This window comes from Musca vetustissima, unplaced genomic scaffold (assembly GCF_032173495.1).
Source record: "Musca vetustissima isolate MV318-11 ecotype Yass unplaced genomic scaffold, APGP_CSIRO_Mvet_v1 utg1266, whole genome shotgun sequence".
Taxonomy (NCBI): domain Eukaryota; kingdom Metazoa; phylum Arthropoda; class Insecta; order Diptera; family Muscidae; genus Musca; species Musca vetustissima.
Window position 1 is genome coordinate 42,315 of NW_026882875.1, and position 26,761 is coordinate 69,075.

Below are 26,761 nucleotides of genomic sequence, written 5' to 3' on the forward strand. Positions count from 1 at the left end.
CATAAAAAATCGAGATCGTGTCAACTCCAAATTTTTGCCCAGCATAAGTCATGGTACCCCTGGTCAGAGCTGATATTACACATCATTTATGGGATAAAATTGTTTAGTAAAATAGTTGACAACTATTTAGAGTTTTGTCAAATTCTCTTTTAAAACAATAACGGTACTTTCCACATTTCCAAAAGCATTTGCTTAGTAAAATTACTTATATTATTAAAAACGATCCATTTACCAGCGATCCTAAAATCGCTGCAGACTTAAAAGAATCATTTGGGATTTTTGTTTTTGCAAAATAGTCAGGCTGTATCCCAGTTTATTGTTCTTATAAAAAACTGAAGCGGATCAACTCTATTCAAATTTTAATTACTATAGTATAAAGACATACGTTTTATTGATCATTTAAATACTAAAATGCAAAATGTTTTAAATATTTGAAATTAACGGTTAACTATGTAAATATTTTGTAAATAGTACCAAAACCTACATCACTGATATTAATACCTTATCATACAACCAATACTAGACGAGGATCTTGCTTCTCATAAGTAGTACCTAAACTTAATTTAATTTCAATAAAATCGCTACACTCCGAGTACTGGGCCACCCGCCTCTAATTCGTTTAAGCGAACACTGAAGGCTTAAGACCATTACCCACGCTTGCCCAAGTTGATGGACTATATCATAAGCTGGAAGTAGTTCCTAAACGAGGAGTAGCCAACATTTGTTTCAATCTTGTTGTTTTGAGTTTCTTCAAAACAACTATTTATTAGTGGGGAATGTATGGCATTGTTTGCCGAGGGGTAAGGCAGGGAAGGCTATAGTTTCGGATCACGCCACTGATCCTCATCAATTCCCTTAGTTTTTTGTTGGGATATTCTCCCCAGAAGCTATTGTTTCTATACAAAAACCTTTCATACCCAAATGTCTCTTGTAACAAAGCGAAGTACTTAGCTGGCAAATGACATAAACTTCATGAGAATTTCGCTGGTGCCTCACTTCAAGGTTAACAAGGCATTTACAAACAATATTTTGCAAAAACTAAATACAAATGGTATCCAATAAACCAACAAAACAATGATCCAAAAAACACACTGCTATTGACGTTAAGAATTGGATCGTATACAATACACCACACATGCTGATAACACCTCCACAAAGCCTCGATTTAAATCCGATTGAGCACCTATGGGATCATCTAGATAAACGAATCCGAAATCATACAATTTCCAGTAAGGCCCAACTCAAAGAAATACTTCTGACAGAATGGGGTAAAATATCGGACTACACTAAGAAACTTGTTTACTCAATGGCCGAACGATTGAATAAAGTTTTAAAACTCAAGGGATATCCTATCAAATATTAGGTAAGTCAATTTAATTGTAAAAATTATGTAATATTACATAAAATATTCTACTTCGGATTTAGGTGAATTATTTTCACTAGATCCAATATAATTATATGCTATCATTTATATCTGAATAAAACTTAAGACATCATATTATAATCTCGATGTTGATAGTCTGGGCTAAAATTCGCGCAAATCGTCCAAAAGTAGAGTCTATGGTGAACCATTTACACCAAATCAGATTCACCATTATCTATTCATGTCGTTTTTCTATGCGAAATTTGCTGTTGATTTAAGTCATTTTACAAAAAGTAACGACTCTGGTTTTTTTTTGTCGAGCTATGTCAATTTGTTGAGTTTATTTTTCGGGTTAATGGGTATCGCCCAATTGTGCCAACTGAATGGGAATGACAAATTGGAACTTGACACCAATAAATAAATGGCAATGTTACAACGACCCGATTACATTCGTAAATAATAAATACATACACACAAACACATATGCATGCATGTATACGCACAAAGTCCAATGTGAAAATTGTTAACGTTTTAAAGAAAATGAAAGGTTGACTGCAGGTTCACCACCGCCACCAGCACCGGCATCAGCCATTGCACTACGATCGCAGTTGCAGAGTCCCAGTAGCATAATGGGAATTGTAAAAATTTCAATGAATTAACAGATTTGTCATTCACACACACTTCATTTTGAAGACATGTTCAGAGATGGTTATTTTTAATGTCTCAGAACACTTGACATAATTTTAAAAGGGGTCCATTCACATTTGTACGACAATATTTAAGAATTTATGACGGAATAAAATTATATGCTCGAGATTTGAATTACCAAAAGAAAGATAATCATGAAAGCAAACATATATAAAATAAAAGCAAAAATGTCGTGAAGTTCGGCCGGACAGAATTTTTTATACCCTTCACCATGTGGTGTTCATTATTAATTTTTGTAATCGCCAAGGGTAGGTAGTTTATGCTATGAGAAAAACAATGACGTACCGAAAATTAATCAAGACCATTGCATGAGGGGTATGCCTAATTACAAACACTTCGGTTGGAAAATTCGGCTAAAACCTTCACAATGTTGAAAATTGGATGGTAAGGGTCTATATGAAAATATGGACCCATTTTGATTTTTTTGCAATGATATTTAAGTTAGAGGTGTGAAATTTTGTACCTACATTTCTGCTTCTCCTTGGATGTTTGTTATTGCAAAGAATCCACGTTTTGGTATAGTCTCTGAAAACCCGTAATGTTCCATTTTCGACATTTTGAAGGTTTTGGTAGCATTTTGGAACCTAAGGGATTTTTGGATGATGAGAAACGTTTTAGGAGCAAATTTATATTAATAAAAGAGTAAACTGATTGACTGACTCATCGATTCATCATCACCCACACGAAGCACCTGAAGTTAGAATGTTGAATTTTGTTGTGAGGGTCACCCATAGTCCGAAGGTGTCAAATAAGTCTCTTCAATTTGGATGGAGTGTAGGATAGATATACCTTTGGTTTTTAGAAATTCGAACTAATAGTAACCGAAAAGTACAAACATGTACTAAATTTGTTCCAATTTCCTACAATGTGAACGGATAGAGCTGAAAACTTGAAAATTTGGAATGCGAACCAATGTTGAGTAGTATGTTTGATGTACGGAGGTGGGTTTGAAAGTGTGAACACTTCTATACGAAAAGTACTAAACAATACTAAATTTGGTACAATTTGAATTTTGAAGAACGGATGCAGCTGTAATCCTGAAATTTGAAATAACCGGAGTTTAGGATTGGGATATGTTGTCAGATTTGGAAATTCTTACTTATGTGTACAAAGTATACTAAATGGTACTATATTCGGTACAACTTGGAACCGATAGAGTTGGAACACTGATGTACGTTTGAAAAATTGTTCGTTTGGGTACTAAATGGTACTAAATTTAGATTTGCGTAAAGCGATAGAGCTGTAATCCTGAAATCTGGAATAAATATTAATGTCGGAGTTTAGGATTGGGGTATGTAATAGTACGTTTACATTTAACCGGATTTCGTTAACCCAGTGGGTTTTAATTGTCAATTCATACATATTTGTCAAATAAATCCTCATAAAGAAGGTTAACCATGTAAAAAAGTTCTAGTGTACATGTCGTTTTAGAAGTTATGTAAATTCTAACTCATGCGCACTAAATAATACTAAATTTGGTACAATTTGAATTTGGGTGAAACAATCGGGCTGGAATCCTTAAAGTGGGTTGTAGGATTGGGGTTTAGATGTAGGTTTGGAAAATTGTAAGTATCGGCACTAAATTTGGAGTAGGGTGAACCGATAGATTTGCAATCCTGAAATTTGGAATTAAGATTACTGTTGGAGTGTAGGATTGGGGTATGTAAGAAGTTTTAATAATTCGTACTAAATTTGAATGTTGGTTGAATAGAACTGGAATCGTGAAATTTTGAGTTAGAATCACTGTTGACGTGTAGGATTGGGGTATGTAGGAAGTTTTTGAAATCCTGAAATTTGCAATTAAGATTGCTGTTGGAGTGTAGATTTGGGGTATGTAGGAGGTTTTGATAATTCGTACTTATGTGTAACAAATTGTACTACATTTGATTTCATTTGAATGTTGGTTGGATAGAGCTGGAATCCAGAAATTTGGATTAAGATAGCTGTTGGGGTGTAGATTTGGGGTATGTAGGAAGTTTTGAATTTCGTATTTGTGTGTACAAAATGGTACTGAATTTGGATTGGATACTATAACTGAGAAATATAATTTCTATTGAATTGTTGAGGTACAAAGTTTTGGAACTTATATTAATTGGTACTAAAAGGTACATCAGTTAGTAAAATTTGGATTTGGGTGAACCTATAGAGCTTGAATCATGAAACTTGAAATCAATTTCGGAAATAAGTACTACAAGAGTACAAAAGGTAATACATTTAGTATTGAGCTAGATTTGAAGTGTGGTAGATATGGAGGTATTTTTGAAAGAGAATTAAGCTACTAAATGGTACCAACATTTTAATTATATTTAGACATGTTTAAATAATTCCCACAATCGCTAACGAGGTAGCGGGCATATGCTAGTTTTTCGATAAAGGTGCATATTTTGACATAGTCTCCATATTATGGCCCTACTCCATTTTTGGAATTGCATTTTTCCAACCGAAGAGGCAAAAATTTAGCATTCCGGGTTCTGCAATTTCAATAACAAACTTCTTTGCAGAAAATTGGCAATATAGGTCATTCATAAAAAAGTCTGGGTTCCTAGCTCAATTTTCCCAACTATTGCGTGTCATTTGTTATGCCATTTTCTCGGTTCACATGACAAAGCTTCCATATGGATGTCCATATGGAACATCGATCATATGGTCGATCTTATCGATATTCATAGCTGTTTATTTTCAGAATATAACCTACCCTGTAATATGTTCCCAAACTTTACGCGTTTACGACTTCAAAGCCCATCCCTGATTCTTACAAACCTATACAAGTATATATATATATATATATATATATAAATGTTTACTATGTTCATCGAAAACCGCTCATACCTGTATGCCTGCGATGTAGTGGAGTATATGAAAGGATATCATCAACCGTTACGCTGTGAATGTCACCAACACAAATATCCGTTGAAATTTCATATGGTTTTCGGGGAAAAACAGATGAAGTGCAACCTGAATGTATGCGGCAGGCCGTTGCAAGGTAAGAAAACGCTGTGCGAAGAGAAATACACATTAATTGTAAAATCAAGTGGTTATTGCATTTAATATGTAATTAAATACAGTCAGTCAGTCAGTCAGTTGTTTTGTATAAGAGCTTGTGTGTCAACTGAAATAGAAATAAGAAATTTAAAAATAAATGGAAAATAGTATTGAAAAGATTTTTTTGGTTACAAAATGTATTTTAATTGTTAGGGGGTTCCACTGTATACACACGATATCGCAACGTTCAAAAATTAATACGAATTGCAACGAAATTGGAAATGTAAGTGGTCATTATGTTCGAGTCAATGAATCGTTCTTTATTCTACCAGAGATTTGGAAACGAATAAGAAATTAATGAATGTTAAATTCAATCATGGAACGTTTTTTTTCTTAAAACTTGTGGTCATGCTCTGGAGGGTGGAAGAAAAACTATGAAAGCCCAAGGAGAACAAATTCGCCATATTCTAAAGTTCGGAGGGAGTACTTACTTAGTTAGCTAGCTAGATACAGGATATTTGTTCCATATGCCGAGCTTAAAAAAGATTTCAAGGCGCGTCGGTCTTGTGGGCATTTCTTTTTTATACCCTCCTTAGTATGGAGGGTATATTAATTTTGTCATTCCGTTTGTAACACATCGAAATATTCACTTCCGACCCTATAAAGTATATATATTCTTGATCAGGATAAAATTCTAAGACGATCTGCCGTCTGTCCGTCCGTCCGTCCGTCTGTGAAGGAATTGAGATAGGGTGCTGAAATTTTGCATAGGGTTGTCTTTAGTCTGCAGGCAGGTCAAGTTCGAAGATGGGATATATCGGTCCACGTTTAGGCACAGCACCCACCAATTTTTGGTATTTTGGGTTTCTTGAGCGCGTTTTTCAACCGAATTCGCTGAAATTTGCTACATTGGGTTCTTATTGGGTCCTAAATGTCTCCACAAATAAATATAGGTCCACTTTTTCTGGTAGCCCCCTTATAACGGTACCTACTAATTTTCAGTATTTTAGGGGTTTTGTATATGCGTATATGCGTTTTTCAACCGAATTTGTTGCTAATTGGTATTTTGTAGTCGTATATGGTAACAAATCTCTCTACCAAAAATTATTAATATTCGCCCCCTTTTTGGGGTAGTCCCCATATAACCCCCTTTTTTATATAAAAATAGTTATCTGATTTGTTCCGCGTTTTGAGTTTGGTTCTAAGACCCTATTGTAATCATTTCACCTGCGGAGGATAGCGAGATAAAAAATTAGAACGTATGGTTCGATAATGAACTATAGCCGCATTTAGACCTAGGTTTCAGAAGGAGTGGACCGATATTCCCCATCTTCGAATTTGAATTATCAATTAAAAATTTCTGAAATTTGTATTATGGTTTACATAATCCGTTTTTAGACATGTCGGTATAGGTCCACTTTTTGGTATGTTCCCTTTATTTTCATTTCTTGTACCTGTTAGTATGTCTATGGTGGAGGGTATCCAAAGTTCGGCCCCGCGGAACTTAACGCTTTTCCACTTGTTTTTCAATTAAAGACTGGTTCACCTGTATATGCCTTTCGAGCTGGGACGTCCCTATCCATTCGCACAACATGGCCTAGCCACCGTAGTCGCTACAGCTCGATACGTCTGACTATGTCGATACCGTGTATATTTTTCTATCATACACTACAAGAGATGCCTCACCCGTTTGCTCAAATACACATGCTTCAGATCTTACAGAGAGAGTGTGAGTTTGGTCTGACGAGAGGTGGCCTTGTTCTTGAATTGCTTACTCAGACCATAGAAGCATCTTCTCCGAAATTCAAAGCTGATTTTATTATTTTTGTTTATGGCGGTAAGTTCATATCTCTTTAAAATACTTGTATGTTTGTAGTATTTGCCTGAAGATTACTGCCGAAGACAGTCGAAATATTTGAAAATAAAAATAAACAAAAGGGAAAAATCATAACCAACGAGTTTTTCAATTGACCTAGAGCCAAAACAAAAATCCACAAGGTACCGAGGTATATAAAATCATTGCAAAGCTGCAGTTTTCAATTTTCAATTTTACGGAACCTGCTGCTTTATTATTCTTCATCCGATTAATTGCTATTATGATCTCACCACCTTGGCTAGGTCATATACAATCTATACCGTTATCTCTTATTGGTTCTGAGGTATATTCTTCAACGCCACTATTTGATACCAAAAGCTTTGCCAAATGCCCCTTCTAGATCCTCAACACGCTGTCTGTATCTGTCACCAGGTTTCCATCTTCATCTCGGGTGATGAAAATACCTACCCCAGGAGACACCAAATGCCCCTTCTAGATCCTCAACACGCTGTCTGTATCCTCAACACGCTGTCTGTATCTGTCACCAGGTTTCCATCTTCATCTCGGGAGATGAAAATAGCTACCCCAGGAGACACCGCGGGTAGGTCAGTGCCCACAATTGAGATGAAAGAGGGACGAAGATAAGACTGGGCTTTGCCATGCCAAATCCAATCAGAACCGTTGCTTGGTATCTATCATACCATACGTCACCCCTTACACAAAATATTTCCTTGAAAAATAATAACATTTGTAATCGAAACACAAATTTACATATTTTTACTGCAAATATTTACAATTTATTCTATTGAAATTAAATTTATTTCAAATTCAGAGACTATAAAAGTTTTAATAACAACATTTTTCCATTTTCTTGAAAATGGTAAATAAACTTGTATAAATAGCAATAAAATGAAATAGAATATGAGTGCGCAGTAAATAACAACTTGGTTTATCTTTAATAGTAAACGCAAAAAATGAAACAAAAATTCAATATCCGGAGCGAAAACTTTAAAAACAACTCAAACGGAAAGAAATTCGTATATAAATATTTGTTGTTGCAATGAAAACAATTTATGAGCATTTTCTATTCACATTATTCTTTTAATGTTGAAAGATGTACGTATGCAAATCGCCTTCCTTGCCTGCTATGGAGAAGAAGAAGAATCGATGAATGGGTCGTTTTTTTTATAGACGTACGTCATTGATTGATAGATTTAATCTGGATCAATGCAGTTATTGATATGCACCCACTTGGAAGAGATTTCGTTTTTAAGGGGAAATATATGTTGACACTGCGTAAATATAGGAACAGTTTTTAAAATGTTGGAAATTTCACAATTTTGAAAAGGCTTAAAATAATATTGTAAGGCATACATTAATATAGTGTGTCCCCAAGGCAGGAATCATTGCAATCGATTACACTTTGCCACACGATTTTGGAGGGGTGGTCATTTTCTTTTATGAGTATTAAAACCTTTGGTGAGTATATTTGTTATCCAGAAGAATAAATTCGGAATTATAAGTACACCAACCTATGGTAAAATTTTCAATGGACAGATATAGAGTCGTTTGTTTGCAATGGAACAAAGTTAGGTAAATCGATTTAAAGCAAATCTCAATCGGGCACCCACTGATTATTTGGAGCCCAATTAACACGAAGTCGGTCGAATATCTATAGGCTATATCTGCATTTCTACAAAAAGCAATTAATCTGATAAAAATGAGGAGTTTGGTGCACCATTTACATCAAATCGGGCGAAAGTATATATGGAAGCTATATCCAAATCCGCACCGATTTTTACGATCAGGGTTATACTAACTTCAGTATGTTTTGTGCATATCGGCCATATTTTTGGGTCCTTGATGCGTCGTTTACGTAAAATCGGACGAAAATATGTATGGGAGCTATATCCAAATCTGAACCGATTTCAACGAAACTTTCCACCCGTCAGGTTATGCTAACTAACTTCAGTACATTGTGCAAAATTTTATGTTAATTATTAATTATTTTGGGTCTTTGGTGTACCATTTATTTAAAATCGGATGAAATTATATATGGGAGTTTTATCTAAACATGAACCGATTTCATCAAAACTTGACACATGTTAGACTATACCTACTTCAGTACGTTGAACAACATTTTGTTGCCAATCTGCCATATTTTGGAGCTTTGGTACTCCATTTACTGAAAATCGGACGAACTTATATATGTGAGCTATATTTAATTTTGAACCGATTTCAAGAAAGCTTGACACGCGTTATGTTATAGTAACTTCAGTAAGTTGTGCAAAATTTATGACAATCGGTCAAACTTTGCGTCTTTGGTGTGCCATTTACTGAAAATTGGACGAAAGTATATATGGGAGTTATATTTAAATCTGAACCGATTTTTCTCAATTACAATAGGGTTCGTCCTTGGGTCAAACAAACGAGCTGTACAAAATTTCATCCAATTCGCATCATAAATGCGACCTGTACTTTGTTTACAATTTAACATGGACAGACGGACATGCACGGATAGGCTCAGAAAGTGATTCTATGCATATTCTGAAAAGGAACCATGGGTCTATCTCGTTTTGGCCTATATTCATAGTTTTACCTATTTATAGCACAAAATACTAAATTTCAATACTATAAACACCCCCCAAAATACTGAAAATTAGGGGCTACCGTCATATGGGGGTACCAGAAAAAGTGGACCTATGTTTATAATTTTTTGTGGAGAAATTTAGTACCCAATAAGAACCTACTGAACCGAATTTCAGGGAGTTCGGTTGAAAAACGCGCTCAAGAACCTCAAAATACCGAAAATGGGGGTACCCTTATAAGGGAGCGATGCCGATATATCCCATTTTTGAACTTGACCTTCCTGCAGACAAAAGACAACCCACTGCAAATATTCAGCACCCCATCTTAATTCCTTCAGTAGATAGCTTGATTACAACAGACGGACGGACATGGCTAGATCGTCTTAGAATTTTACCCTGATCAAGAATATAGCTCAAATACTGCTTTATAGGGTTGGAAGTGAATATTTGATGAGTTGCAAATGCAATGAATATGGTAGAGGGTATAATAAGAAAATAAATTTACAAAAAGTTGTTGTTGTTTTTTGTCCTTATTGTTTTTTGTAATTAAAGAAAAGTCCTTCTTTCCGATGGCCGATGATTGCCGATATGTAGTCTTTCTCATTGCGTTGGAATTGGGTTTTCCGAAATGAAAAAATGAGGAAATTTGAAATAAAATATAAAGGTAATGTTTAAGTTTGTTACGTTGGCCTACAACCTCCCGAGCCCAGTCGGGAGGTTATTGCCTCTGCACGTTCCCTCTGCGGACAACACAGGGGGTATATACCAAAGGACAACGGTTTTTGTTGGTTTGCTCCCCTTGCTTGACACTCTCTCACTGGAATATGTGTATGTAGTTGCAGCTACACAAATACGAAGATCATTAAGATCCCAACGATCCTCTGCGATCACTAAGATCCTCTGCGATCCACATGAACCTCTGCGTTCACTTGCTAACTAACCGTCTTATCGAGCTAACGTCTACGCGTTTGAACTAACAGACCTCTGACGCCACCACACCAAATTACAAAAGGTAATTTATTTGTTGTAATAATAATAATTAAATTAATAACTCTCGTTTTATTTATTTGCTATTTCTTCTCTTTCTTTATATTTACACCATTAACTGCTTGGGAGATCTCGTTGTCGTTCGCATCCCCCCGCTCCCTTGAGTTAATCATTTGCACACCCCACCCATAGACACGGCGAGGAGTAGAGCAAGCCCCTCGGTAAATTATTTCAAATTTCCTCAAGTTTATATACCCTTCACCGCTCTGTGGTACGGGGTATCATGTCTTTGTGCATATGTTTGTAACAAGCAAAAGGAATCGAGATAGACGCATGTTTCCTTTTGAAAATATGTATAGAATCACTTTCTGAGTCGATTTCTGCATGTCCGTCTGTCCTTCCGGAGAGAGAAAATCGGTTTATATTTAGATATAACTCCCATATATATATTCGTCCGATTTAATGTAAATGGTGCACCAAAGTCCTTATAAATCCTTCGATTTTCACGAAATTTGGCGTAGCGTACTGAACTAAGTCTAAAATAATGTGTGCCAAGTCTCGTGAAACCCGGTTCAGATTTAGATATAGCTCCTATATATTTTTTCGTCCGATTTAATGTAAAAGGATGCACCAAGTTTCGTGGAAATCGGTTCAGATTTCCAGGTGCAACAAAGTCCCTATATATCGTTCGATTTGCACGAAATTTGGCATAGCGTACCGATTTAATGTAAATGGTGAATTGAGTCTGGAATGATGTGTGCCGTTTCGTGAAAATAGGTTCAGAACTATATATTTTCGTCCGATTTAAAGTAAATAGTGTACCAAAGTTCTTATATTGCATAGCGTTCTGAATTTAGTCAAGAATGATGTGTGCCAAGTTTCGTGAAAATCGGTTCAGATTTAGATATAGATCCCTTATATATTATCGATTGATTTTAAGTAAATGACGCACCAAAGACCCAATATGGCTAATTGGAACAAATTATACTAAAATAATTATTGGGACATAGCTTCCATATATATATATATATGTATATATATTCGTTCGATTTTAAGTAAGTGGTTCAGTAAACTCCTCATGTTTGTCAGATTGACATGAAATTTTGCACAATTTAAGCATAGAATAACGTAGTTGAGTAGTTGATATTGGTTTGAAATCGATTTACATACTTTTGTCCCATTGTAACAAACGAATGACATGTTTATGGAATTGATTTAAGTCGATTCACATATAAAGATCACATATTTTAGTTCATCCCATTTCATGTTCATGGTCCTTCAAAAATGCGACGTCTGTTAGAATGCATCTGTTAAACACTAGATTGCCGAAGGCAGTCATTTTGATCGCTTTTCAATTTCAAGTACAAAAACAACTGTGCATGTAACGACACTTTTTTTAAATTTGGTGACTTTTTATAATAAACGTAATACTATGTGGTACAAAAAGTCACCAAATTTTTTTAAAAAAAGTGTCATTATATGCACAGTTGTTTTTGTACTTGAAATTGAAAAGCGGTCAAAATGAATGCCTTCGGCAATCTAGTGTTAATATACCCATAGTGGTGAAGGGTATCATATAGTCGGCCCCGTCCGACTTTACTACTTTCCTTACTAGTTTATTTTGGAATACCCGCATTCCAAAGCAATTAGAAATGCTGCATATCTGGCTCTGGCATGAACTAGGATTATTGGCTTTGCTGGAAAATTAGCAAAATGGCAGACCTAGGAAATGTATTTTTTGGAAAATCGCCTGTTTTCGACCAAAAACAAAGCTGGAAAATAGAGAAGATCTTTACCGATTGGATTATTCTAAATCATATTATAATATAAGACCGAGAATGGGGCAGGTCCCCTTAAACGGAATGTTTCTGAATTTTATAACCAAGACAAGAACAATTATCGAAAATATAAGGCAAACAAGTAAAGGATTTTTAATATTTTAAAATTAGGATCTCTAATTTTAATTGTATGGGTTTTTTCTACATTTGTGACTGATTTATCTAATGTCTGTTAGAAATCTATATCATTTATGTCATGGTTTCTGTTTATTCTGTTTATTCAAATGGAAATCGGTCCAAAAAAAGATCTATCGAATTAAGCAATGCTCTTAGTATAGCTCCACTCATAATATTTCTCTAACATGTTGTTACCTTTCTATAGGATCAAATTCCAATTTAAATCACATTCGAATTGCCTTATTACCCTAAGCCAGGAATACTGATGTTGGTCCAGCTGTTCACCATCTCTCTCTCCCTCCGTGTTTCTGTTTCAAAAGAATCATACATATTTATGATGTTGTTTTGCCTGTTGTAGCATTTGCAGCCACCTCCATCTTGATCGAACTGTTGGATGATTGTAGGATTCGTTAACATTTCAAGTTTGTTTAGGTTTTATGGAGTTACAGTTTTTCCCTCCGTTTTTTGTTCACCGACAATCGATTGATATTCAATGAAGGAAAATTGTTTTTTGATTGACATACTATTGGAAATGTCCGAAATGCACGCGTTAAACGAAAAACAAAAATGCAAAACTATGGCAGGAAAAAAAAGAACAACACGAATGCTAAACGGTTAGTGGGCATTTCGGAATAACAATCGTAACACAAAAGTGGTTTTTACATACCATATGCTACCGACAGACCGAGCTCCTTTTAAAATACTTGTTGTGTAGTTTTCATCCGTCAAAACGTGAAGATTAAAAAACTCGCAGCGACAACAGGGGGTTTGTGGTAAATACACGTACAATATTTGGATATGAGAGTGAAAAAACACCAAGCACAAAATTTGGTCTCTCAAAAGCTACATGAGTTATCTCAAGATTCATTCTTCTCAAGATTCATTCTCCTATCATTTGGTCCTCTCAAAACAGAAGACCTCCAATATACATTTGGAGGTCTTCTGTTTAAGGAATATAGAGGTCTTCTGTTTAAGGAAAATAGAGCTCCCTTTTTCCCGAGAGACCTCCTTCAAGTTATTTTATACACAATCTTATCTATAAGTGGTAAAATTAGAGCTAATCTATAGATAGTAGAGGCCTACATCGAGTTTTATTTATATATAGAAGAAATCTCAAGATAATAACTCCACTAGATTTTTTTGTTTAAAATAAAAAAATATTCCATATATAAAACCATATCAAGGATCTTCCATATGAATAAGACTTCTCCGGTGCTCCGGCCACCGGTCTTTTATATATAGAAAATCAGTCAAGAGTTCCTCTATATGTTGATAGTAGACCTCATGCAACCTCAGTTACGGGTGGATGAAGTTTCGCGAGCTTTCATTTAAGGCCTATCAGCACATCTTTAATAAACACAAAGACTCCCTAGAGTTTTTTTTTATCGATAGAAGATCCTCCCAAAAGATCTGCCTTTTCTAGAAGGCATGTTAAGAGTTGTTCTCTAGATGTTAGACCTTTTAATATGAGTTCGCACGAACTCTTCGATAGATACAACTCTGTGGTACAGGATATTATGTCTTTGTGCATATTTATACCCTACACAACTATGTTGTCAGGGTATTATAGCTGTGTGCAGCCCCAAAAGTTTGTAACGCCGCGAAATATTGGTCCTAGACCCACCTTTAAGTATACCGATCGTCATATCTCGACTAGCTGAGTCGATCTAGACATGTGTGTCCGTCCGTCCGTCCGTCTGTCCATTATAATTTGTAAACACGATACAGGCCACAGTTATGGACCAATCTTCACGAAATTTTGCATGTAGGATGGGTTCTGGCCAATGAAGACCCCTATTGTTTTTGGGAAAGATCGGTTAATATTTAGGGGATGAAATGGACCAAATACTAAATTTTTGTCGGTTTTTCTGATCGCTCCAGAGGCCGCAACAATGGTCCGAACATCGTGAAATTTTGCATGCCTGTTTGGAGAAAGATCGGTCAATATTTAGCGGGTCAAATGGACCCTGACTTTTGTGTGAAAAATGACAAAATTTGTATTCTATGGCGTATATATTTACCCCTGAAGGACATATACCCGAGAAGTTGATATTATATCCAAGAGGAGTGGTTGACCTTTAAATTAAGACCAATTATATTGTTGTATGTGCTCGGATGTGGGAGATACATCTAAATATTTACAGATATCTCCGTATTCCTATATTAGTTAGTAACCCATTATCACTCTGGAGAGCGGAACTATAGCGCTGATCGCTTTGAAATGTTCCATGAGGTTCCAGTTATGGTCAAGGACAACGCCTATAATTTTCGGTGATGATCAGATAATAATTTTGGAATGAAGTGGACCGAAAACTTAATTTTTTGTGTTATTTTCGAGTCGATCTATAGACCTCAAATGAAAGCCGATCATCACAACACAACCCACGGTGAAGGGAATCTGAATAATAGCTGTACTGAATACTCGTAATATTCGGAAAATACGTCAGTGTGAGGAATAGGTGCTGTTTACCTCTAATCGGCAAGAGTGTGCAAATATCACGAAATATTGCCCAGTCTTGGAATAAACATCCGCAGAAAATTTGAGTTCCGTGGTAGTTGTGTAGGGTATCGTATGGTCGGCCCCGTCCGACTATACTGCTCCGCTCACGGGTTTTGTAACATGCAAAAGGAAACGAGATAGACACATGGTTCCTTTTAAGAATATACATAGAATCATTTTCTGAGCCGATTTGTGCATGGCCGTCCGTCTGTCGATGTTAAATTGTAAACAAAGTACAGGTCGCATTTATAATCCGAATTGGATGATATTTGGCATAGGTCACTTATTTGGCCCAAGAACGAACACTATTGAAATTGGGAAAAATCGGCTCAGATTTAGATATAGCTCCCATATATATTTTCGTCCGAATTAATGTAAACGGTCCCTAGATATCTTTCGATTTGCACGAAATTTGGTACAGCGTACTGAATTAGGTCTAGAATGATGTGTGTCAAGTTTCCTGAAAATCGGTTCAGATTTAGATATATTTTCGTCCGAATTAATGTAAACGGTCCCTATATATCTTTCGATTTGCACGAAATTTGGCACAGCGCACTGAATTAAGTCTAAAACTATGTGTGTTAAATTTCATGAAAATCGGTTGAGATTTAGATATAGCTCTCATATATATATTTTCGTCTGATTTTAGGTAAATAGTGCACCAAAGTCTTTATATTGTTCGATTTGCACAAAATTTGGCTTAGCGTACTAAATTGAGTCTAGAATTGTTTTAGTCCATGTATACCAAAGGAAAACCAAGGTAGTTTCTGATTTCCACGAGTCGCCTTGATGGCCCCATGTTGTCAAAGGCCACAAAAATTTGCAGAGGGGTTGATGAACATCTAAATAAGATCCCACTATGATTGTTTTAGATAGATTATCATTTAAGCATGGATTTAAATATATATTATTTTAATGTACATATATATAATTTTGAGTTCCTACATCGAGACCAGATCCGTATAGACTAATTTACGATAGTCCAATTTTTTAATGAGTTACAGAGCTATCTTTGGATGGGTACAAATGTACCACGGTTATTGATCTACGTATACTTTTTTGTTTATTGACAGTAGGGTTAATAACCGTTTTTAATACCGGATGATAGAAGATAAATTTCTACATCACTAATCTATATATATAAAAATGAAATGCTGTTCGTTAGTCTCGCTAAAACTCGAGAAAAATTTGAAAATCGCCAATTTGCAAAAAAATATTTTGAAGCATATTTGCATTTCCACGAATTTAGTATCGAGCTATTTTGATTGCAAAACGTCATAGATGTTATTTTGAGATATTTTTGGTCTAGAATTGGTAGCTTATCATTCTTTTAAACCTTCATTTGTCAATTATTGAAAATTTAAAAAAAAAAATAATTGGATTGACATTGTATTGAAACTTTTTTGTGAGAGTCCAAAAATAGTTACAAGTACATATATATCATTGAATGTACACGCGACCATTGTATGTACACGTTTTCCATAAAATACTCATAAATTTTTCAAGGATGAAAATCGGAAGGCATTCGGTTTCTAAGATCCATGCCCTAGATTATTTTTCTTGAAAATAATAATAATAATAGTTTCATAGCTTAAAATTAAAAAATCTTGCTATTCCACGAGAAATATTGAATCAGATGATGCCATTATATTGTAGTTATGTGCCTAATCGTGGGTCAATGTCTTTGAACTTATAAACACAATAGTTCGCATATATCCGATACCAAAAATGTGTATCACTAATATACGAAAATATTTTCTTTGTAAAATTCTGTCAATAAGTTCATATGGATAGAGATCAACTATCAAAGAAAAAATAAATAAATAAAAAACAGCAAAAAACAATTCGATCGGAACCTGTATTATAACTAAAAATCTCATGATGTTACCTATTCGTATTGAACATGTGTCTATAAAATTACAAATACCTGAATATGATAACTACCGGCATCTAATAACATGTAAAAACTTTGTCAATGTCCGGGCGGGACATTTATATAGGGACTATATTACAGCATTATGGTTGTCCATGCTTTGAAAACATAATTTCAGCATTACAGACACTCAGGTTGGAAAAACGGGAGTAAGAACATCAACATACCGAAAATTAAACGGGAAATATGTTTGGGGCCTTTTTAATACTCTATGAGAAAAGTTGGTCAAAGTCTTCACAAAGAGGGGGTGGGACCTGTATGTAGGAGCGATATCAAAACTTAGTCCGAACTATGGGGGATACCGTTATATGGGACTACCCGGAAACATGGACCAATACTGATATTTTTCTAAGTTTGATTTAAACATTGTGGGTACCATTATATGGGAGCTATCTCAAAGAGTGGATAATTTATAGGTTTCATTCTACTAAATAAAACAATCAAATACCAAATTACAGCCGATTAGATTTAAAAACGTGCCCCACAGCATCGAAAAATATGGAGTACTGTTATATGGGGGATATTTGGAAGCTTGGGCTAATATAAAATTACAGCCACGATAATTTTATTTAGGGAGATTTTCTGCTCAATATGAATAATTAATATAAAATTAGAAGCAATTCTGTTGAATATTGGGGGTACCGTTATATACCCTCACCAAAATTGAACATTTTCCAAATATCTTATGAAATCATGTGCAAATTTCAAAGTTCTATCTTAAATCGTGGAGGGTATAAAAAGCTAACTTAATATTTGGCTACCGTTATATGGAAATCTTCTAAATATTTTGGGGAAATCTATTAACACCGAAAGTCAAACTTACATGTGATTTTAAATTTGTTTCCACGAATTCAATTATTTATAAGCTTATATCCATCGAAACTTTAGGAGGGATAAATAGAAACAAGACTCGCTCATAAACATGTGTGCTCTGATAAACACCAAGGTATTACCAGAATCTGCACACTCCTTCTGGAGGAGCACAAGACAACGTTTGCCGGGCCCGCTAGTTGTTAAAATAACAGTTCTTAGTTGTTTACTTTATTTGTAGTGTGTCTTCAAAGTTCAGTAATTATGATTATTTTTGCGCGCATTGATAACAAGTGAAAATTTGCATATTTTCAGTAATAATTTTTTTAATTAAGACTTCTAAAAGTAGAAATGTTATTATTCATTTTTAATTTAAAATTTTGGGTATATAAAGATTAAATATGTATTAATTTTTATTTTTTAAGAACAATTTTTTTCTAAAAGCACATTAAGTATGCTCTAATTTTCATTTGCATTTCCTAATTTATCATATTTCTTTGATTAGTTTGCATTGCATTTCCTAATTTATCATATTTCTTTGATTAGTTATAGCGACCTTCTCCAAAATACAAAAAAGGCCATAAAATAATAAAACAACAATTTTTTTAATTTTTTTGTTTTTCTAATTATGCTTTTTTATGTATTTATAAATATTCATCAATAAAAAATAACACTATTTTAAAATTACGACTTTCCTGAATTAATCGCCATTTTGCCTACCGCTCAACCCACTGCGCGGCGTACCGAATAGAGTGTATCAATTTTGCTATAAATCGTTTTCCATAAATTTTCCCCATGTTACGCAGACGGCTCTAAATCTGGTCGAATGAAATTAAAGTTAGGATAGGTTAGAGAAAGAGGGAACATAGACATGCAATTGTTAGGATACATATGTACAATATACCCAAAGTGTTGAAGGGTATCATATAGTCGGCCCAGTCCGACTTTACTACTTTTCTTACTGGTTTTGATATGTCTCAGGAAAAGTTCTCTGGATTATATGCCGTTCGATAGGACTTGGCCCGAGTTCTTCGATAGATGTAGGATTTTAAAGTAGGTTTTATATAAATATATACTTTGTCAAAGTTGCTCTGTAAATATAGATCTCTTATTATGTCTTCTATATGTAGTAGATATCTGAACAGTTCTTCAATAATAATAATATTCTATATATTGAAGAAGTCTCAGTAGTTCTTCTTTTAAATTAAAACCTCTTAAAATTCAGGTCAAGTCTCCTGTGGTCTTCGTTTTTTCTTTCCGACCTTAGCTAATATTTTGTTCTTCTTCCTATTAAAAAAATCTTAACCGAATTCAAAATTTTCTTTCTTCCAAGTTTTTTTTTCCAATGAATTACTTTTATCCTTTTTCATTTCAGGATATAACAACATATATTTGAACCCTCTTCGAAGACATCACATTCCTATCGTCATTTATGTTTTTCCGCCAAAAATGTGTCTGACAATATTATCCAATTTTCGGACAAAAAAGAAAACACACGTTTGTCATAAAATATTGAAACAATTTCAAGGTTAATTGTATTGCCATAACGACGACAATGTGTTAAAATGTGCCTGAGAAAAGGAGATATTCCCCATGAAGTTTAGCAAAATTTCTATGAAAGTCACAATCGTTGACATAATCACATTCAATTCATAGCCCAAAGGGGTTTCCTTAGGATGTGGGCTAGGGTAGTCAGCCAGTCCTATCATTGACTTGTAATGATGTGTTTTAAGTCACTTAAGTATCGTCTTTGCTGGTAGTTGTACCCCTGACGCCCAACCATCCCGTCAGTGAGTATAAACATCTTAGACGCCCTTTGGACCACACAGATGGCTTTAATGGTACAGCTGGCTAGCAGTCTTGTTGCACTCAACAACAGTAAAAGGATAAATGGCAAGAGAAAAGGACTAAGAAATTGCTGTGGGAATATCCAATGAAACAGCCAACACAAATAAAGTCTTCAAAAGCTGTAAGGATTTTACTCAAAGGGTTACACATTAAATGTGTTAATGTTGTTGTCTCCTCTAGTGCCTGTTTGACAAAAATATTTAAATCGATTTTATAGTTGATAGAGATGGAGCATAATATGAGAAATCCGGTTCTTTCGAATTACGCAATAAGTTTAAGGAAGAATGGTGGGGAATTTCTTGCAGATACTTACTTAAGGGAACCCCCCCCCCTTTCTTGGGGTCAAACTTTTTGTTGATATAATTCGAATCTACACTGATTAAAGAATGTCTCTACAAAATTTTAAGTGAAAATCTCAAGAACTCTTGAAGATATAGCCGATTTATTGTGTCAGCATCAAGTGACGGCTGAAGGGCTTCTCAATCTTTAAAAGCGTTTTTCTCTAAACATTTTTTTGCGAATGGCGGGCACGATAACTCAAAAACTAATAATCCAATCGGTTCCAAATTTTGCAACGTTTCTCTGGGAGTGTATAGCTCTCTTATGAACTAGGATAAAGCCAATCGGCGAAGATCTTCCTTATTTTTTAACATGGTTTTTGGTAAAAAATCGTCGATTTTCCAAGTATTTTTTCAAAGGTCCGCCATTTTGTTAATTTTAGAGCGAAGTCAATAATCCTAGTTCATACGAGAGCCAGACATGTACTCTTTCTAACACCGTTGGAATTTTCGGATTCCGATGTTCCAGTGAGGAGTTATCATGCCCGCCATCAAAAATAAGGACTTTTCTTTAATTACAAAAAACAACAACAAAACAATAACAAAAAAATTTTGTAAATTATTTTTCTTCTCTTTTAAATCTTCAATTATATATGTGCAAAGTTACAAACCTTAACAAACATTGATATTGATTTACCACCCCATTGAAAATCTTTAAAAATTTAAATCGAGAATGGGGAGGGTTCCCTTAAATGGCTTGTGACACAACTTTCATTCCATAAGCCAAGCTTAAAAATTAATTCCAGGCGCGTCGGTCTTTTGTGCAGTTTTTTTCCAATTTAAAAGACCATGTTCGGCAATTTTGTCTTCCACTTGACCTTTCCATCTGATTCGTGGTCTTCCCCTTCTGCGTGAGCCATCAGCTGGTTCGCTTTTATATGCCTTTTGAGCTGGGGCATCTTCATCCATTCTCACAACATGACCTAGCCAACGTAGTCGCTGCAGCTGGATTAGTCTGACAATGCCGATGTCCGAGAATAGCTGGTACAACTCATGGTTCATTCGACGGTGATATTTACCGTTTATGCAGAACGGCCCAAAGATATTTCTTAAGATTTTTCTCACAAACACTCCAAGATCTGCCGCACCAGCTTGCGTAAGTACTCATGCTTCAGAGTTTGATCTGGCTGGAGGTGGCCTTGTTTCTAAACTGCTTATTTAGACCATACAGTAGATATCGGATATAAGCACACCTCATATAAGAAAAAATCCCATATAAGAAAGATGATCAAAAACACCGAGCTTATACTTTCTTATATCCGATAATTCCATATAAGAAAAAAAAAACGCATATAAGAAAGAAATCTCCGGCATTCTTTGAGTTTCTTATATCCGATATCTACTGTAGTATCATCTGTTGGCCATCACAATCATTCACCGAATTTCAAAACTGATGTCATTAGTTCTATTTATGTCGGTACCAAGGTATTTAAAACCTTTGACTACCTCGAAGCTGTAGTTCTCAAGTTCCACAGTTGGTCCGAGCATACTGGAAGTCTTACGCGTTGATACCATCAGCTTGGTCTTCTGGCGAGCAAATTAATTTTTAACCGATTCATTATCCTTTGAATTGGCATCTCTATCGTTTGTTGGTTTACGACCCACCTAAACTACTGATTCTACATTTATTTTTATAACAACTGTCTTTACGTTTCAGTATAAATTTTAAGATTTTCAAAATTCAATGTTGAGGTTTGGTGGTTGTTGTTGTTGCTGCTGTTGTCGTGCTATGGATTTGTCAATGTTGACAGACGTGACAATTTTTCTATCGGTTGAGTATTCATAAAATTTGATTATGGTTATATTCGATTTCGAAAGGAAATTGTTGACACTATAGTGTTGTTTTTAGAATTGCTGTTGTTGTTGCCTATTGAATTTGTCAAGGCTGTCTTTGTGTGTGTGTATGTCTTAAATTGAAGGTTAAGCAGGATATCGTCTAAACGAGAAACGAATATTGATCGAATAGTCATCGTCGTCTATCATAAATTTGTTTGCAGGATAAATTCAGTGTTAATGGTTATTCTAGTCTAGTATCAATTAAATTGAATGGGATTTTGTCAAAAGTAAGAAAAAAATGAGGATTAGTTGAATTTATGATTTACGATAATGTCAGAGACATTTTACGTAGAATTGATACCAGCAGTAATGCTTTCCAAAAAAAAAAGAGGTAATGATGTGAGAATTTTATAAGATTTTTTAGAAGAATAGATGGAGGACCAAACGAATTTCAAGGTTTTTAGTACCGTAGTTTTGTAATGGCTATCGTTAGGGGAACTACACATATTTTGGATGATGTACTAAAATAAAGACAAAATGTGTACAGAACCTCTGTGCGTGCATTGCACAGTTCATATATTTAAAATCATCTGTATATATCACGAATTCCACAAAAAGGTCAACCACATAGGTGAAAAATCATTTTTTTTTTGATAATGCTGTTATGTGTGGATCTTGAGATGACAAACTCAAATAAAACAAAGTTTGTCTTCTATATCCATCGGAAAATTTTGTATCCGTCACGCACATGTTTCATTCTTCCTCAATAAGTTGATTTAGATTAGCATTTTTAAAACATTCTGTTTTGAATTTAATCTTTTTAGTACATGTCGACGCTTTCGAACCATAGTATGTTAAGTCGACTTAGCATGTTTTAAAGTTCTTTACGTTTTTAGATACTACGGCCTTTAATTTAAATTCTCTGAAATTTTGGTAATCATCGGCCAAAGTTATAAGCAAAAATGTACTTAGAATGGCACGTAAGATATAAGAAACTTCCATACTTTGAGAGCTTCTACTGAAAAACTCACTTTTCAGACTTAGCATATTATTCCTGGGAGGCGTCGATATATAAATGGAACAAGAAAAATGTATACTAACGCATCAATTGAGAACGGCTGGGCCGATTTGACTCAAAATTTCTTTCAGTTCTCGGTAATTACAGTGGGAAGGTTTCCATTAAAGAAATTTTTGAGAAAAATCCGCGGAAAATTTGCAAAAATTATTTTAAAGAAACGGTTGGACCGATTTGACTTAAAGTTTCTGTTACTAGTCTGTAATTTACGTGGAAAGGTTTTTATGAAAGGACATTTTGAGAAAAATCCGGGAAAATGTTGCAAAATATATTTTGAAAGATATTAGCATTTCCACACATTTTATATCGAACCGTTATGGTTTCATCTTTTCGTAGTTCTTTTTGGACATATTTTGGGCGAAAATGGACAGTGTATATCTTCAAGTAATTGTCAATTATGGAAAATTCTCAAAATATGTTAAATTTCTACAATTAATTGGATTGTCATTGTCTAGAAAAAACTGTCTGTATGTTACCAATAGACGCAAAAACCGCTGAACAGATGTTAATGAGATTTACACAGTATGTCATGTCCTGAAAGTAACATAGGATATATAAACTTTTAAAATTCCGCGTGGATGCAGAGTTATAGCACCAATAGTGAACGCACCTCAAAATTTCTGTACCTGTAATATGTGTATATGGGAAATTACAAAATTATTTTAAAATTCGAGCACATTCATGATTTTTGGTACATAGGTTAAGATATTTATGCTGATTAGAAATATGTTCGCATTCACAAATTCGGATGTTGCGCACAAAAGTTATAGCGATTAAATCCTATTTGTTGTAATTCGCGAATTTCTTCACAAATGGTTAAACACATTTGTTTTCTTTGCATACTTGTCAAATCACATTGAATTACGGTTAAATTGTCACGAAAAAGGATTGGTTAAGAACCGCGGATGTGCCTCCACAATCGATTTTAGATAAAATACGCATATTATTCGCGTATCAATATATTTTTGACCTATTTTCACACAGATTCGCGAATATGATAACACAAAAATGAATGTATGTGAAATAAATTCGAAGAAAAACGCGATTATATACACCAATTTGTCAAAATAAGTTTTTGTAGTTTTTCGCACAGTCAAGGGACCTATGTCCGCCGTTTTATTGGGCGAAATTGAACATGGATGGGCTCAATAGATCCGGTACGTAAAAAAACTAAAATCACGCGGGGTTCCACGGAATTTGAATGGAGTTTCTTAATTCTAGACTCAAAAAATAAGTTTTTTATAAAAATTTACGCACCAAATTTTCGTCTTTGGAGCCCAATTGCAAAGAAGCAACGGTGAGCACATTCCTGAGATATACACTAAACGAAGCAAAATCACGAGTTCTACAATCCTATAATTAGTTTAGTCCGTTATCTGGATGCGCATCCTAATTATAAGAACAATTAAAAAAACACCGAAAATCCGGCTTCAAAATGTCAGCATCCTTTTTGGGTGGATGCAGTGATTAAATCGAAAAATCATACAATAGAATCATATTGTCTATGGGGTATTCTGCAACTTAGACACTGATCTCATGAGCGTGCGTTGTGTAGTTTAGCCACAAATCAGGAACGAACACAAAAAACTCGTTGACTTCAAAACATTTTCACCCATTTTTTTACATTTCTACCATCACAACTTCCACCAAACTTATTATTTTTACCAATATTTTAAGATTTTGACAAGAACACCTCATTTAATAGAAATGAATTTAAATTATATGCAATATGTTCATATTTCACGAGTTATAACCTTGCAAAACCTCAGCTTCAAGGAATTTAAAAGATTTTTGTAATTTCCCATATCTTTATAACGGTAATAGACACCGTCTTCAAAATTTGTCTGAATAACGTAGTTGTGTATTTACATTACCACAGATTCCCACTTTAAAATTTGATTGAGTATAACCAGCTGCTACGGTATTAGTACTGATACATTACACTTCGAAATATATATAGTCGAATTCGGCTAAGCGAAAACGCGTAATTTCAGTAATTTTTTCCTCTTATGCAGAATTTTCAATTAAAGGGACTTCGGATAAACGTTGCGCTTAAACGAAGTTTTCGATCAATATATGAAAGTGAAATTAATAAATAATGAAATGAATTGAGTAAGAACTTACTTCTCTATTGACATTTTGTTTGTATGGTTGAAAAAATGTGCACATTCTTTTTAGAAATTGCACATAATAAAAATTTAATGAATTTCGTCGCTGTTACAAAAATGCCAATTTTTCTCTTAAATTAATTTTTTTCATTTAATTCGAATCTAACCTAATTCAAGAATGTCCCTACAAAATTTCAAGTGAAACCCCCAAGAACTCTTGAAGATATGGCCTTAAACGGTGCTCGTTCCATATACATTCTTGTTTTTCCAACAAAAAAGTCTTTCTCTTATACGGATTTTCATTTAAGAGAAGTAAAATGTTTGAAAATTCTTCCGAAATATTAGTTTAAAATGTTTAATTTCAATCAACCGATTTTTTCGATAAACCGGTATTCGCTTATCCGAATTCGACAGTATAGTCGAACAGTAATTGGGGCTATTATAATACCTATATCAATCAATCCTATAAAAAATGGTAGCATTTAAACTAAATGAAATATCCTATGTTAATCACTATAGTAGGGGCAGCGAAGCGCCACGGGTCCAGCTTGTTTCGTATTATTTTTACTTAACCTATATTAGCAACCTCACAAAGGGTTCAAATTTTGAAAATTTGGACGATTTACGTCCGCATTTTTTGATCCAATTCGGATGAAATTTGGCACTATTCATTTATTTGGCCCAAGGTCGAACCCGGTTGAAATTGGAGAAAAATCTGGTCAGACTTAGATATAGCTCCCATATATAGTTTCATTCGATTTTATGTGAATGGAGCACCAAGGAGGATATATTTTTTCTATATTCACGAAATTTAGTAGCGGTTATAGAATTTGGTCAGAATGCTTTTTGTTAAGTTTGAAATCATTTGAGATTTAAATATAGTTTTTACGTGCGTTTTTACATAATTTGAGAATTCCACGTGTATAACCGTTGTATTTTGTATATAAATATAAATATTTATAAGCCATATTCCTGAGTAAATGCATCATAAAATATAGCGATACGTGAATAATTTTATCCAAAATAGATTGGGGAGGCATATACACGGTTCTTGATGGGGAATATAACATTATACAGGTTAAGATAAAATAGTAGGGTGTCAAAGTTTGGTTCAAATCCGATGATATGTTCCCAATTAATTTTCAGCAAAATTTAGACCATTTTGTGGGGGAGGTACCTGAAGGAGTGAACCGATATTCCCCATATTTGAACTAGATTTAAGTTTGAAAGAATTATTACGATGTGCACAGCTTGGACCAAATCGGACGTTCCATTCGCTTTATATTAGATGTACCAGAAGAAGAGGACCGATAGGATTGGTTAAAATATTGCGTTGTGCAAAGTTTGAATGAAATTGGATACTGCGTTCGCTTCATATGACATTTACAAATTTTCGAAATATTGACCCTTTGTAGGGGAGATACTAGAAGGAGGAGATACAGGTTTCGATAAAATATTAGATTTTGCAGAGTTTAGTTGAAATCGGATAGTCAGTTCGAATTATATTATAAAATTAATTTTCATCAAAATGTTGACCATTTTCTGGGGTAGCTTGATTTAAGTTTGGAAGAAATTTTACGATGTGCAAAGTTTGAAGGAAATTAGTTACTCCCTTCGAGAGTTATCTTGCACATCAGCCAGCCTGACAGACACGCAGACGGACGTGTGGATATTTGTAAATGAGTCCAATTTGTCTGAAACCGATTTGGTCCAAAGAACCTTGGAGTATAAAACCAATATTACGATGAGGCACATTTTTGCCGTAGCAAAGTATATATACCCTCATTAGCTGTAAGGCGGAGGTTATAATAAAGTGCTCATAACACTCAAAATTCTTTGCAATAAAATATTTTCTATGAATAAATTCCACCCAACAATTGGCAGAGTGTCAATAGAGATCGTTATTTAAAATAATTTAAATAAACTAACGAATGCTAATTAAATAACATTTTATAGGCCTGCGTAAATAGTAAT

At 34.5% G+C, this 26,761-nt stretch overlaps 1 protein-coding gene across 1 annotated transcript in view; it reads left to right on the forward strand.

Moving 5' to 3' along the window:
• The first annotated feature begins 4,959 nt into the window (after positions 1-4,959).
• The window catches only part of LOC133329553 (protein yellow), a 42,132-nt gene continuing 20,330 nt past the window's right edge, over positions 4,960-26,761 (forward strand). Inside the window, exon 1 of the mRNA XM_061538029.1 lies at positions 4,960-5,054. Within this exon, the coding sequence (XP_061394013.1) occupies positions 4,960-5,054 (95 nt within the window). The remainder of the gene's footprint in view (positions 5,055-26,761) is intronic.